At 44.3% G+C, this 13710-nt stretch overlaps 1 protein-coding gene across 8 annotated transcripts in view; it reads left to right on the plus strand.

The window, feature by feature from the left end:
• GBF1 (golgi brefeldin A resistant guanine nucleotide exchange factor 1) overlaps nucleotides 1-2617 on the plus strand; it is a 530929-nt gene extending 528312 nt beyond the window's left edge. For all 8 annotated transcript variants that reach the window (XM_063961386.1, XM_063961388.1, XM_063961387.1 and 5 more), the window contains one exon: nucleotides 1326-2617. In XM_063961386.1, the coding sequence (XP_063817456.1) occupies nucleotides 1326-1603 (278 nt within the window). In that variant the 3' untranslated portion in view covers nucleotides 1604-2617. The remainder of the gene's footprint in view (nucleotides 1-1325) is intronic.
• Nucleotides 2618-13710: the final 11093 nt, after the last annotated feature.

The following is a 13710-nucleotide window of genomic DNA, read 5'->3' on the forward strand; positions in this document are numbered from 1 at the left end:
CAGTCTCTTCTCCCAAACACTGCCACTATTTTATCATCTTCAACAACAAATAGATCTATAGTACTGTGCTATATAACAATTGCTGTGTACCTAGTGGCAGTCTGTTACTGCCGCCGTGGCCCCGGTGTCCGTCAGCACTGCATACCGCACTGCACTAGTGATAAAACTAGTATCCGGCAGCACCGCACTTGTAATCAGACTCACAATAAACTACAGTACCCAGCAGCCCTTGCTGGGAGCTGTAGTTTATTTTGAGTCTGATTACAAAGTGCGGTGCTGCCGGACACTAGTCTGATCACTAGTGCAGTGCGCTGCTGACGACACTGGGCCACGGTGGCAGTAACAGACTCTGACCAGATAGTCTGACAGTACTACTTTTCTACCCTTTGGCCACGGGTGGCACTGCCAGGCGGCGCCCCCTCCTTGCGAGTGCCATCCTGGCCAATGGGTAGATACACCCCAGCCCATACGGTTGATATGCAGTAGGTCGACATTAAAAAGGCAGGCACCACAAATTGTTGATACAGGCAAAGGATTAACATGGGTCAACACAACCAAGGTCAACACTATATATATATATATATATATATATATATATATATATATATATATATATACATATATATACATATATATATATATATATATACATATATATATATATATATACATATATATATATATATATATACATATATATATATATATACATATATATATATATATATATATATATATATATATATATGTGTGTGTTAACCTTGTGTGTGCCAACAAAAAAAATCTATATATGTATGTAGATTTTTTTGGTTTGTTTCATTTAACTCTCTTGCTCACCACTCTTCAGGTTATTTCCAATTCTAATACAGGGATGGTAAATGATGACGGAGTTAAAAATAAAGTGGAATAATAAAATACTTGTGTCGTCCATTTGACCCTGCTGACCTAATGACTGTTGACACTATCATCTGACTGTTGACCTTGTATATCTGTGTTGCATGCAGATATACAAGTGTCACATATTAATCATTGCAGTCTCATGATGCACACAATCACACAGTCGGTGTGAGCTGTGTCGCACAGGACCTGGTACGCCGAGCAGGGATGTTTGGTGCGATTGAGGCTACAGTGTATGAAGACACATCTGTAAATTATATGTGTACGAATCGGTATATAATTGGGATAGAATTATTTCTTTTTAAACCAATTTTTAGATGAATAAGAACATAAATATAAATGTTGCTCTGTATAGGCTGTATACTTATTTAACTACTACATAGTGGTAATCTCTTGGCACCAACTGTTCCTGTTTATGTATCATACAGATGCAGACCTTACAAATCCAGGCCTATCTACAGTTCCAGTTCATGGGTCCAGCCCTTCCTGTACTCCAATAAGGATAAGCCCGGTCACAGAGATACCTCCTCCTAAAACACAGTCTCCTCTCATCCTACACCCCCTAACGTCCCCTTTACAAGTTGGAGTTCCACCAATGTCGCTGCCAATCATCCTCAATCCTGCTTTAATAGAGGCTACCTCCCCTGTTCCTCTCCTGTCCACTCCTCGACCCGCTGAAACACAGTCTATCTCGGAGGTCAATTGATCCCACTGTTATGAACAATGCCTGATTTACTTGTGGACTTGTAGTGGTGCTGGCATGGATATCAGCTGCCATTTTTATTTAAAGAACATAATTCTTCTAGAAGTTATAAACCAATTAAACACAATGACAGTGGCTGGTTTCTGGAATAAGCAATCTTCTCATTTTATCCTGACAAACTGACTAACCACGTTGATCATCAGTCCAACAATCGAGCAATTGTAATAAACTCTGTACACTGTAAAGACATTTTATAATAGAAAGTAAAATTAAAAGACCAGATGAATTGATATAAAAAGTAATCTGTTGTTACATTGTAGGGATATTCAGGTAGCCCCTACTTTTATTTTAGATGAATGTGAGAGCCATTGGTTTTGTTTAGAACGTTCCCTATATGAAATGTGTTGAATATTTCTCATGATCGTATATTTGTGTATTCGTGTTGTTCAGCAACCTGCACCTTATTGGGAATGCTTTGCCTCTCCTATTGGTTAGACTGTTATATTAGCATTTTGCTTCTACTAAACCTGTTTCCTGACCACCAGAGGAAGCACAGATGCTGTATTACTGTAACTGCAGCTGAACCAAGTTCCTCTCTACAAAACAAATGAACCTATTACTTCTTATTCACTATACTATAATATGGGCCCATTTAGTTTTAAAGAACTTTGTTTTTTTTTTGTTTTTTTTAATAACCCTGTAGCATTGGTTTACCATTGTGTAGACAAACATTTTTCAGTTATTTTGTCAATCACACATCAGATTTGAAGCTTTATCAAAGTAGGACATGCTGGGAGTTGTAGTTTAACAGCTGCGAGTCACCTAAGCCTGTTTAGTTATAATTACTTTGAAGAGATGTTTGCAACATATGAAATACGTTGGTTTAAGAGTACTAAACATTGGACAATTATTTGGCAAGATACTTTAATTTAAATACAGGATCCTAACTAAACTGCTAAATTATTCAATGTTACAATGACTGACATTAAACGCAATGACTGTTGTCATTTTATTTTAGTCTGCTTGTAAAGTTGTTACCCAAATTATTGTTTTTTTTTAATTTTCAAGTTCAACCCACTTTACTACTAAGTGGTCCTATGTAATCCATTGTAAAGCATTGTAGTTGAGAACATATAGAAAAGTTTACATCCGTCTTCAGGCTCTATTATGTTTCAGTCTTGTGTCAATGTAAGATTATTTTTTTTCTTTTACGTTTGGGCATACAGATCTGTTTGTTATTGCTTGTAGCTGGAGTCTTGTTTTCATCCAAGAGTTCCTCTTATAGAATGAATGAAAACATTTTTTTTACTTTTTTTATTTTCCTATCGCTCGTATTATTTTTCTTTTTCTTAAGCATTAAGAAAACTGCACGTTGTGCTTAATTGTCTCTCCTGAGTTTTTATTTTATGGCTGCTCAAACTGAAGTCCTAAGCAGAAAAGAAATGTTATTTTAGAGAATACAGATTCACAGATAATGTATATATCAGATACAAGATGCAAAGTTTTTATAATTTAATAATGTTATGTTCATCTGCTCTACGAAAGCTAGTGTTAACATGTTGCTTTTCAGAGTCTCACTTACTGCACTCATTATATACTCACAATACAGAAACAGTTGGTCAACAGAACACAATAAAAAGTGTATAAATATAAACCATTGAAATTCTGATGAATGCAAAAAAAAAACCACATGCCCTGATACAGGTTCTATAGAGTCAGATAGTGCAAATATGTTGTAAAACACTATGCAGAGAATGTTTATTTATGGGCACCAGTCCTTGTCTCATTAAGTTTTGCAATATAATAGTCCTATCACTGGCAAGCACACTGGGGCAGATGTTCTAAGCCACAGGTTCTCAAACTTGGTCCTCATTACCCCACACAGTGCATGTTTTGCAGGTAACACAGCAGCTGCACAGGTGTATTAATTACTCTCAGACACATTTTAAAAGGTCCACAGGTGGAGTCAATTATTTAACTTGCGATTCTATGAGGAGACCTGCAAAACATGCACTGTGTGGGGTCCTGAGGACAGAGTTTGAGAACCTATGTTCTAAGCCTTGGAGAGTGATAAAGTGGAGAGAGAAACTACCAACCAATCAGTGCCTGTCATTTGTCAAACACATCCTGTAAAATGGCAGTTACATAGGAGCTGATTGGTACTTTATCTCTCCACTTTATCACTCTCCAAGGCTTAGTACATCTCCACATTATGAAGATAGTTTATTCAAAATTATGTAATGAGCCAGTGCTGCTATATGTCATTTAGAGTCATATTGCCTGATTCAGAGGTGGGTATATATGCAACTACTGCAAACTTATGCCAATGCCGCAGCTGCTGGGCTGTCTACTAAGGTGCACTGTGGTATGCAGAGAGTCACACCATCAGACTACTATGTAACTCTATGGCTGGAATTTGGCCACTGTTGTCAGTGCAGCCCTTAATGGTAACACACCAGCCTGGGCACTAGGTCACTTCTTTATGGAGCTGAATGAGATTGTATATCAATAGATCTTTTGAAATAATGCTGTGTGTGGTGTGATGGCGCCATATTGCTGAGAAGATGATTATGTGGGAGATATTCTGAGGAGCATTCATCTTAAACTACAGTCCTATATAGACAACTGCACGTTATGTTTCTAATCTGCAAATGTTATATTTTTACTGACCTAATATGCTGGTCATTGCCTGAGTACCATACTGGAGAACATGCCCAAGTGGAAAGATACTGTAGCATTTGCAATGAAGGGACATTGTTTTGTGGAAGCACGATCTATACTATGGATGGCCTTTGAAAACCAATAACCATCGAGGTTCCAAATTCAATGGCAATGTGTTTATTTTCTATTCAATGCCAAGATTGCAATGGTTTCCACCATTGAATTCTTCTTTCCGATTGCTGATGGTGATTCTACTTTGGATACCAGGAAGGAGTGCCCGCAGCAGAGTATGCACACTAACCAGCAATGGCTAAACCAGGCATGTCCAAACTGCGGCCCTCCAGCTGTTGAGAAACTACACATCCCAGCATGCCTTGACACAGTTTTGCTGTCAGAGAATGCTAAAGCTGTGTCAGGAAATGCTGGGATATGTAGTTTCACAACAGCTGGAGGGCCACAGTTTGGACATGCCTGGGCTAAACCATTAAATGGTTACTTTTTAGATGGCTACATGGCAACGCCAACACTATTGGATGGCCATCTGGCATTTGGCCACTAGAGGAATGCAGTGGAAGTGGTGTGGCAAGCCCACAACCAAGACTTGTCCAACCATTAGAGAGAACATCGCCTGCAGACAACATGGGTACTACAGTGTATGAGCTGGGCCCCTTTATAAATATACAGTAGATAGTAAAAACTGATAGTTCATAAAGTATAATCTAACAGATTATACACTGTAGCCAATATGCCAATAGTCCCTGGTGTGCAGTATAATGTAACCTGTATAATAAAGCAGTTGATTAAGAACCTCAATAGTGAATTTTACATATGACAGAGGGCCCTTACTCACCAGCCAGTGCCTACAGTAACTCTCAATGAGAACTGCATTATGTCCTGAAAAGGCCAATTACATGCAATTGTAAAACAAAAAGTTATCTATGCTATTACCACTGAAATTACAAGTGTTGTTTCTTTTTTTACAACTACATTCTTAGGGGTCAAACCAATTGACTCACCCCTGCATGTGAGGAGGGCATGTTGCTATTGCAACAGTGTGTAAATGCCAGAAATGGCATTGGAAATTACACCCTTGCAGCTTTGTCTTGCCCCATATTTGCAGATTTATTTACAGAGCCATGTGGGGCTGCAAATAAAAATCTGTGAATCCTGTGACCCACAAATGCAGATTATAGCAAATCGCAGCTAATTGGATTGAGAACTTTGTATTTTCACAAAAGAAAACATCTGGTAGCCCAGATTTCTCTGACGTCCTAAGTGGATGCTGGGACTCCGTAAGGACCATGGGGATTAGCGGCTCCGCAGGAGACTGGGCACAACTAAAGAAAGCTTTAGGACTACCTGGTGTGCACTGGCTCCTCCCACTAAGACCCTCCTACAGACCTCAGTTAGATTCTTGTGCCCGGCTGAGCTGGATGCACACTAGGGGCTCTCCTGAGCTCCTAGAAAGAAAGTATATTTAGGTTTTTTATTTTACAGTGAGATCTGCTGGCAACAGACTCACTGCAGCGAGGGACTAAGGGGAGAAGAAGCGAACCTACCTAACTGGTGGTAGCTTGGGCTTCTTAGGCTACTGGACACCATTAGCTCCAGAGGGATCGACCGCATGGAACCGGCCTTGATGTTCGGTCCCGGAGCCGCGCCGCCGGCCCCCTTACAGGGCCAGAAGCATGAAGAGTCCGGAAAATCGGCGGCAGAAGACTTCGGTCTTCACCAAGGTAGCGCACAGCACTGCAGCTGTGCGCCATTGCTCCTCATGTACACCTCACACTCCGGTCACTGATGGGTGCAGGGCGCTGGGGGGGGCGCCCTGAGGGCAATATAAGACACCTTGGCTGGCAAATCATCACAATATATAGTCCCAGGGCTATATATGTGATAAATTACCCCTGCCAGAATCCATAAAAAAGCGGGAGAAAAGTCCGCCGAAAAAGGGGCGGGGCTTCTCCCTCAGCACACTGGCGCCATTTTTTCTTCACAGTGCAGCTGGAAGACAGCTCCCCAGGCTCTCCCCTGTAGTTTTCAGGCTCAAAGGGTTAAAAAGAGAGGGGGGGCACTAAATTTAGGCGCAATATATGTATACAAGCAGCTATTGGGGGAAAAATCACTCAGTTATAGTGTTAATCCCTGCATTATATAGCGCTCTGGTGTGTGCTGGCATACTCTCTCTCTGTCTCCCCAAAGGACTTTGTGGGGTCCTGTCCTCAGTCAGAGCATTCCCTGTGTGTGTGTGGTGTGTCGGTACAGCTGTGTCGACATGTTGGATGAGGAAGGTTACGTGGAGGTGGAGCAGAGGCTGATAAATGGGATGTCGCCCCCTGTGGGGCCGACACCAGAGTGGATGGATAGGTGGAAGGTATTAACCGACCATGTCAACTCCTTACATAGAAGGCTGGATGACGTAAAACAGCTGTGGGACAGCCGGTTTCTCAGCCCGCGCCTGCCCAGGCGTCTCAAAGGCCATCAGGGGCTCAAAAAAGCGCCCGTTACCTCAGATGGCAGACACAGATGTCGACACGGAGTCTGACTCCAGTGTCGACGAGGTTGAGACATATACACAATCCACTAGGAACATCCGTTACATGATCTCGGCAATGAAAAATGTGTTACGCATTTCTGACATGAACCCAAGTACCACATAAAAGGGGTTTTATTTTTGGGGAGAAAAAGCAGCCAGTGTTTTGTTCCCCCATCAGATGAATGAATGAAGTGTGTAAAGTAGCGTGGGTTCCCCCGATAAGAAACTGGTAATTTCTAAAAAGTTACTGATGGCGTACCCTTTCCCGCCAGAGGATAGGTCACGTTGGGAGATATCCCTTAGGGTGGATAAGGCGCTCACACGTTTGCCAAAAAAGGTGGCACTGCAGTCTTAGGATACGGCCACCTTGAAGGAGCCTGCTGATAAAAAGCAGGAGGCTATCCTGAAGTCTGTATATACACACTCAGGTTATATACTGAGACCTGCAATTGCCTCAGCATAAATAGTGCTGCTGCAGCGTGGTCTGATACCCTGTCAGATAATATTAATACTCTAAGACAGGGATAATAGTTTGCTAACATAGAGCATATTAAAGACGTCGTCTTATATATAAAGGATGCACAGAGGGATATTTGCCGGCTGGCATCCAGAATTAATGCAATGTCCATTCTGCCAGGAGGGTATTAGAAACCCGGCAGTGGACAGGTGATGCTGCCTATAAAAGGCACATGGAGATTCTGCCTTATAAGGGTGAGGAATTGTTTGGGGATGGTCTCTGGGACCTCGTATCCACAGCAACAGCTGGGAAGAAAAAATTTGTACCTCAGGTTTCCTCACAGCCTAAGAAAGCACCGTATTTCAGGTACAGTCCTTTCGGCTTCAGAAAAGCAAGCGGGTCAAAGGCGCTTCCTTTCTGCACAGAGACAAGGGAAGAAGGAAAAAGCTGCACCAGCAGCCAGTTCCCAGGATCAAAAATCTTCCCCCGCTTCCTCTGAGTCCACCGCATGACGCTGGGGCTCCACAGGTGGAGACAGGTGCGGTAGGGGCGCGTCTCGGGAACTTCAGGGACCAGTGGGCTTGCCCACAGGTGGATTCCTAGGTTCTGCAAATAGTATCACAGGGATACAGGCTGGAGTTCGAGGCGACTCCCCCTCGCCGTTACCTCACATCAGCCTTGCCTGCTGCCCTCGGAGAAAGGTAGTACTGGCGGAAATTCACAAGCTGTACTTCCAGCAGGTGAAATCAAGGTACCCCTCCTTCAACAAGGCCGGGGTTACTATTCCAAAATGTTGTGGTACCGAAACCAGACTGTTCGGTGAGACCCATTCTAAAATTGAAAGCCTTGAACACATATACGAAGGTTCAAGTTCAAAATGGAATCGCTCAGGGCGATTATTGCAAGCCTGGAGAATTTCATGGTATCACTGGACATCAAGGATGCTTACCTGCATGTCCCTATTTACCCTCTTCACCAGGAGTACCTCAAAATTGTGGTACAGGAGTGTCATTACCAATTCCAGACGTTGCCGTTGGTCTGTCCCCGGCACCGAGGTATTTACCAAGGTAATGGCCGAAATAATTATCCCGTACTTGGACGATCTCCTTATAAAGGCGAGGTCCAGGGAGCAGTTGTTCGGCGGAGTAGCACTATCTCGGGAAGTGCTACAACAGCACGGCTGGATTCTGAATATTCCAAAGTCGCAGCTGGTTCCTACGACGCGTCTACTGTTCCTGGGTATGGTTCTGGACACAGAACAGGATAAAAAGGGTTTCTCCCGGAGGAGAAGTCCAAGGAGTTGTTGTCTCTAGACAGAGACCTCCTAATACGTATACAGGTATCTGTGCATCAATGCACGTGAGCCCTGGGAAGGATGGTAGCTTCTTACGAAGAAATTCCATTCGCCAGGTCCCATGCAAGGATTTTCCAGTGGGATCTGTTGGACATGTGGTCCGGATCGCATCTCCAGATGCATCGGCGGATAACCCTGTCTCCAAGGGCCAGGGTGTCGCTGTTGTGGTGGCTGCAGAGTGCTCATCTTCTAGGGGGCCGCAGATTCGGCATACAGGACTGGGTCCTGGTGACCACGGATGCCAGCCTTCGAGGCTGGGGGGCAGTCACACAGGGAAGAAACTTCCAAGGCTATGGAAAAGTCAGGAGACTTCCCTACACATAAATATTCTGGAACTAAGGGCCATTTACAATGCCCTAAGTCAGGCTAGACCCCTACTTCAACACGGGCCGGTGCTGATCCAGTCAGACAACATCACGGCGGTCGCTCATGTAAACCGACAGGGCGGCACAAGAAGCAGGATGGCGATGGCAGAAGCCACAAGGATTCTCCGATGGGCGGAAAATCATGTGTTAGCACTGTCAGCAGTGTTCATTCCCGGAGTGGTCAACTGAGAAGCAGACTTTCTCGGAAGACACGACCTCCACCCGGGAGAGTGGGGACTTCATCCAGAAGTCTTCCAAATGATTGTACACCGTTGGGAAAGGCCACAGGTGGACATGATGGCGTCCCGCCTCAACTAAAAGTTACAAAGATATTGCGCCAGGTCAAGGACCCTCAGGCGATAGCTGTGGACGCTCTGGTGGGTGTACCAGTCGGTGTATGTGTTCCCTTCTCTGCCTCTCTTACCCAGGGTAATGAGAATAATAAGAAGGGGAGGAGTAAGAACTATACTCATTGTTCCGGGTTGGCCAAGAAGAGCTTGGTACCCAGAACTCCAAGAAATGATCTCAGAGGACCCATGGCCTCTGCCGCTCAGACAGGACCTGCTGCAGCAGGGGGCCTGTCTGTTCCAAGACGTACCGCGGCTGCGTTGGACGGCATGGCGGTTGAACGCCAGGTCCTGAAGGAAAAGGGATTTCCGGAGGAAGTTATCCCTACGCTATTTAAAGCTAGGAAAGAAGTGAACGCAAACCATTATCACCGCATATGGCGGAAATATGTTGCGTACTGTGAGGCCAGGAAGGCCCCAAAGGAGAAATTTCAGCTAGGTCGATTTCTGCACTTCCTACAGTCAGAGGTGACTATGGGCCTAAAATTGGGTTCCATTAAGGTCCAGATTTCGGCTCTATCGATTTTCTTCCAAAATGGAACTGGCTTCACTGCCTGAAGTTCAGACTTTTGTTAAGGGAGTGCTGCATAGTCAGCCCCCGTTTGTGCCTCCAGTGGCACCGTGGGATCTCAACGTGGTGTTGGATTTCCTGAAGTCGCATTGGGTTGAGCCACTTAAATCCGTGGAGCTATAATACCTAACGTGGAAGTGGTCATTCTGTGGGCCTTGGCGTCGGCCAGGCGTGTATCAGAATTGGCGGTTTTGTCATACAAAAGCCCTTATCTGTATTTTATATGGATAAGGCGGAATTGAGGACTCGTTCCCAATTCCTTCCTAAGGTGGTATCAGTTTTTCATGTGAACCAACCTATTGTGGTGCCTGCGGCTACTTGGGACTTGGAGGATTCCAAGTTACTGGACGTAGTCAGGGCCCTGAAAAGTATATGTTTCCAGGACAGCTGGAGTCAGGAAGACTGACTCGCTATTTATCCTGTATGCACCCAACAAGCTGGGTGCTCCTGCTTCTAAGCAGACTATTGCTCGCTGGATCTGTAGTACGATTCAGCTTGCACATTCTGCGGCTGGACTGCCGCTCCCTAAATCTGTAAAAGCCCATTCCACGAGGAAAGTGGGCTCTTCTTGGGCGGCTGCCCGAGGGGTCTCGGCTTTACAACTTTGCCGAGCTGTTACTTGGTCGGGTTAAAACATTTTTGTAAGAGTCTACAAGTTTGATACCCTGGCTGAGGAGGACCTAGAGTTGCTCATTCGGTGCTGCAGAGTCATCCGCACTCTCCCGCCCGTTTGGGAGCTTTGGTATAATCCCCATGGTCCTTACGGAGTCCCAGCATCCACTTAGGACGTCAGAGAAAATAAGATTTTACTCACCGGTAAATCTATTTCTCGTAGTCCGTAGTGGATGCTGGGCGCCCATCCCAAGTGCGGATTGTCTGCAATACTTGTATATAGTTATTGCCTAACTAAAGGGTTATTGTTGAGCCATCTGTTGAGAGGCTCAGTTATATTTCATACTGTTAACTGGGTATAGTATCACGAGTTATACGGTGTGATTGGTGTGGCTGGTATGAGTCTTACCCGGGATTCAAAATCCTTCCTTATTGTGTCAGCTCTTCCAGGCACAGTATCCTAACTGAGGTCTGGAGGAGGGTCTTAGTGGGAGGAGCCAGTGCACACCAGGCAGTCCTAAAGCTTTCTTTAGTTGTGCCCAGTCTCCTGCGGAGCCGCTAATCCCCATGGTCCTTACGGAGTCCCAGCATCCACTACGGACTACGAGAAATAGATTTACCGGTGAGTAAAATCTTATTTTTTGATTAGCAGATGGGCAAATCCCAGTGTAGTTTCTATAGAAACAAGCCAAGCACCTGCGTTCATCCATGTTCCTGCTTTGCCAGGTAGCAATGTACAGTATAATGCGAGTGTCCATTCTGAAACTTAACGGGGGGGGGGGGGGGGGCCCCCGCCAGGGATTTACCCTGTGGGCTGTCCATCCCTAGGTGAGCAAAACTCTATAATGCTAATTCCTTTTGTTAAGAAGTATAAATCATAGAAATGGCTGTTTTTCACATTTTTATATGCTCACCCAAACATGAGATGTTAAAACACAATTTTTTACTGAATTATGGGGCTAATTCAGGTTGGATCACAGATTGCGATCCAACCAGAATTATTACGATCGCCCTGTGGGTGCATGCGCATCACCCGTCCTGTGCATGTGCCCGCACTTTTCTGCTTCATCAAGGGGGGGGAGGCGCGGACAGCATCCTGGGCAGACTTGTCCTGCTATGGGCGACCCCCAGCATGCTAGCAAAAGGATTGCAAATACTGCTAATTAGAAGAATTTGCTATCCTTACTGAATTAGGCCCAAAGTGTGTTAGTTTATTACTTACTAGCTGAATGAAGCAACTGAAATATGTACAAAAATATTTACTGCCCTTATATACAGTAACTCATGCTCTGCATGTGTAACCTAATCTCCCCAGCAGAGAGCGCTCTGACTGCACTTACGGAGTGCTCATGTGATAGTGGTGATGTCCGTAAATCTGGTAGGATAGTCCAGACTTACTAACTTGGACGCTGGTTAATGTGACTAATGATGATCCCACGCTGTGGAATTTCTCCAGAAATGTGAATGCCACTTAGCTATTGCAGTGTATGGGTTTTCTTAAGAGACATTGGGGGACTCTTTCACTTTGGCAAACTAAATCATTGTCCGTGGCTTGTCTCTAATGTTCTGTTTCATAAACCTTTTTGTCAATTTTATTTTCAGAAAGTTTGACAAACACTTCAGTAAAATACAAATACTTTATTATTAACAGTTATTTATGGGTGTACTATGATTGGCTGGCGGGATCCTGACCGCCAGAATGCCAGCAGCGGGGTGAGCACAAAAGAGAAATAATAAAGAAATAATAAATTCCCTAGATATAATAAAGATGACCTAAGATAATTGGGATGTAAGGATCAAACATATAAATAAAAATAATGAATAATATAGATTGGTATGTGAAAAAACTGGGGCATACCAGAAAGAAATAAAAAATATGGATTAATTAATATGTGATACACAGTGCAGAACATAACTGAATTCCATGTAATGAAAGGGACAGATGATTGACAGGTCTCCTAACCAATCAGAAAGAAACCTAGGGGATATAAGGAAACGGAAACTAAGGCTCTGGTTAGAGCCGTGAGGAAGCCTTTGGTGGAACGGCCGTGGGCTGTTTTCCAGTCTATGTTAAAAAAAAATCCAATGTGAAATGTTTAATAATGTTGTGTTGTCCGTCAGCCACAGCCTCCAATAGCGCGGTGTGATCCCACTGACATCTCCGCTGCCGTGAGCGGCTTTCAGAGCTGAAGCCGCCAGACGGGGAGAGAAGGGAGAAGCCGCGTCACAGCACTCAGACACGCGCCAAGCGTCCTTGGAGTGGGCAGCGTGTGTTTGTAAGCAACAGTGTGCACACCAAGCACATAGGGAGAGGAGGGGAGAGGCTCTTCTAGTGCAGTAATGTACAATGGGGGTAATTCTGAGTTGATCGCAGCAGCAAGTTTGTTAGCAATTGGGCAAAACCATGTGCACTGCAGGGGGGCAGATATAACATGTGCAGAGAGAGTTAGATTTGGGTGTGGTGTGTTCAAACTGAAATCTAAATTGCAGTGTAAAAATAAAGCAGCCAGTATGTACCCTGCACAGAAACAAAAAAACCCACCCAAATCTAACACTCTCTACACATGTTATATCTGCCCCCCCCTGCAGTGCACATGGTTTTGCCCAACTGCTAACAAACTTGCTGCTGCGATCAACTCAGAATTACCCCCAATATACGGTATCCGGGCTCTGTCTACTCCAATTAGGTTGACACCCATTGGTCGACACTAGAAATAGGTTGACACTGCCAGTAGGTCGGCATGATTTTTTAGCTGTTTTTATTTTATTTTTTTACTTTTTCATACTTTATGATCCACGTGAACTACGATTGGGAATGGTAACCTGTGCCGAGCGCAGTGGTAGTGGAGCGAGGCACCTTGCCCGCAGCATGGCGAGCCTTGCGAGGGGACGCGGTGCACTATTTGGGGTCCCCGGTCACTTGACATTGAAAACGACACCAAAAAAACATTAAAAAACGCATGTCGACCTAATGGCAGTGTCGACCTACCCACTGTTGACCAATGGGTGTCGACCTAATTGCTGTCAACCATGAGTTCCATACCCACAATATACATCTTAATCACACTATATGACAGCAGTGTGGGTAATAACAATGGAGCAGCGGGCTCCTAAACTGCTCAGTGAGATATAATAAGAAAGAGGAGAATTATATCAGTCGTATCATATGTTGTAAGTACCCAAGAGATAATACAACAATCACACTGA

The sequence above is a fragment of the Pseudophryne corroboree genome, chromosome 3 (assembly GCF_028390025.1).
Source record: "Pseudophryne corroboree isolate aPseCor3 chromosome 3, aPseCor3.hap2, whole genome shotgun sequence".
NCBI lineage: Eukaryota > Metazoa > Chordata > Amphibia > Anura > Myobatrachidae > Pseudophryne > Pseudophryne corroboree.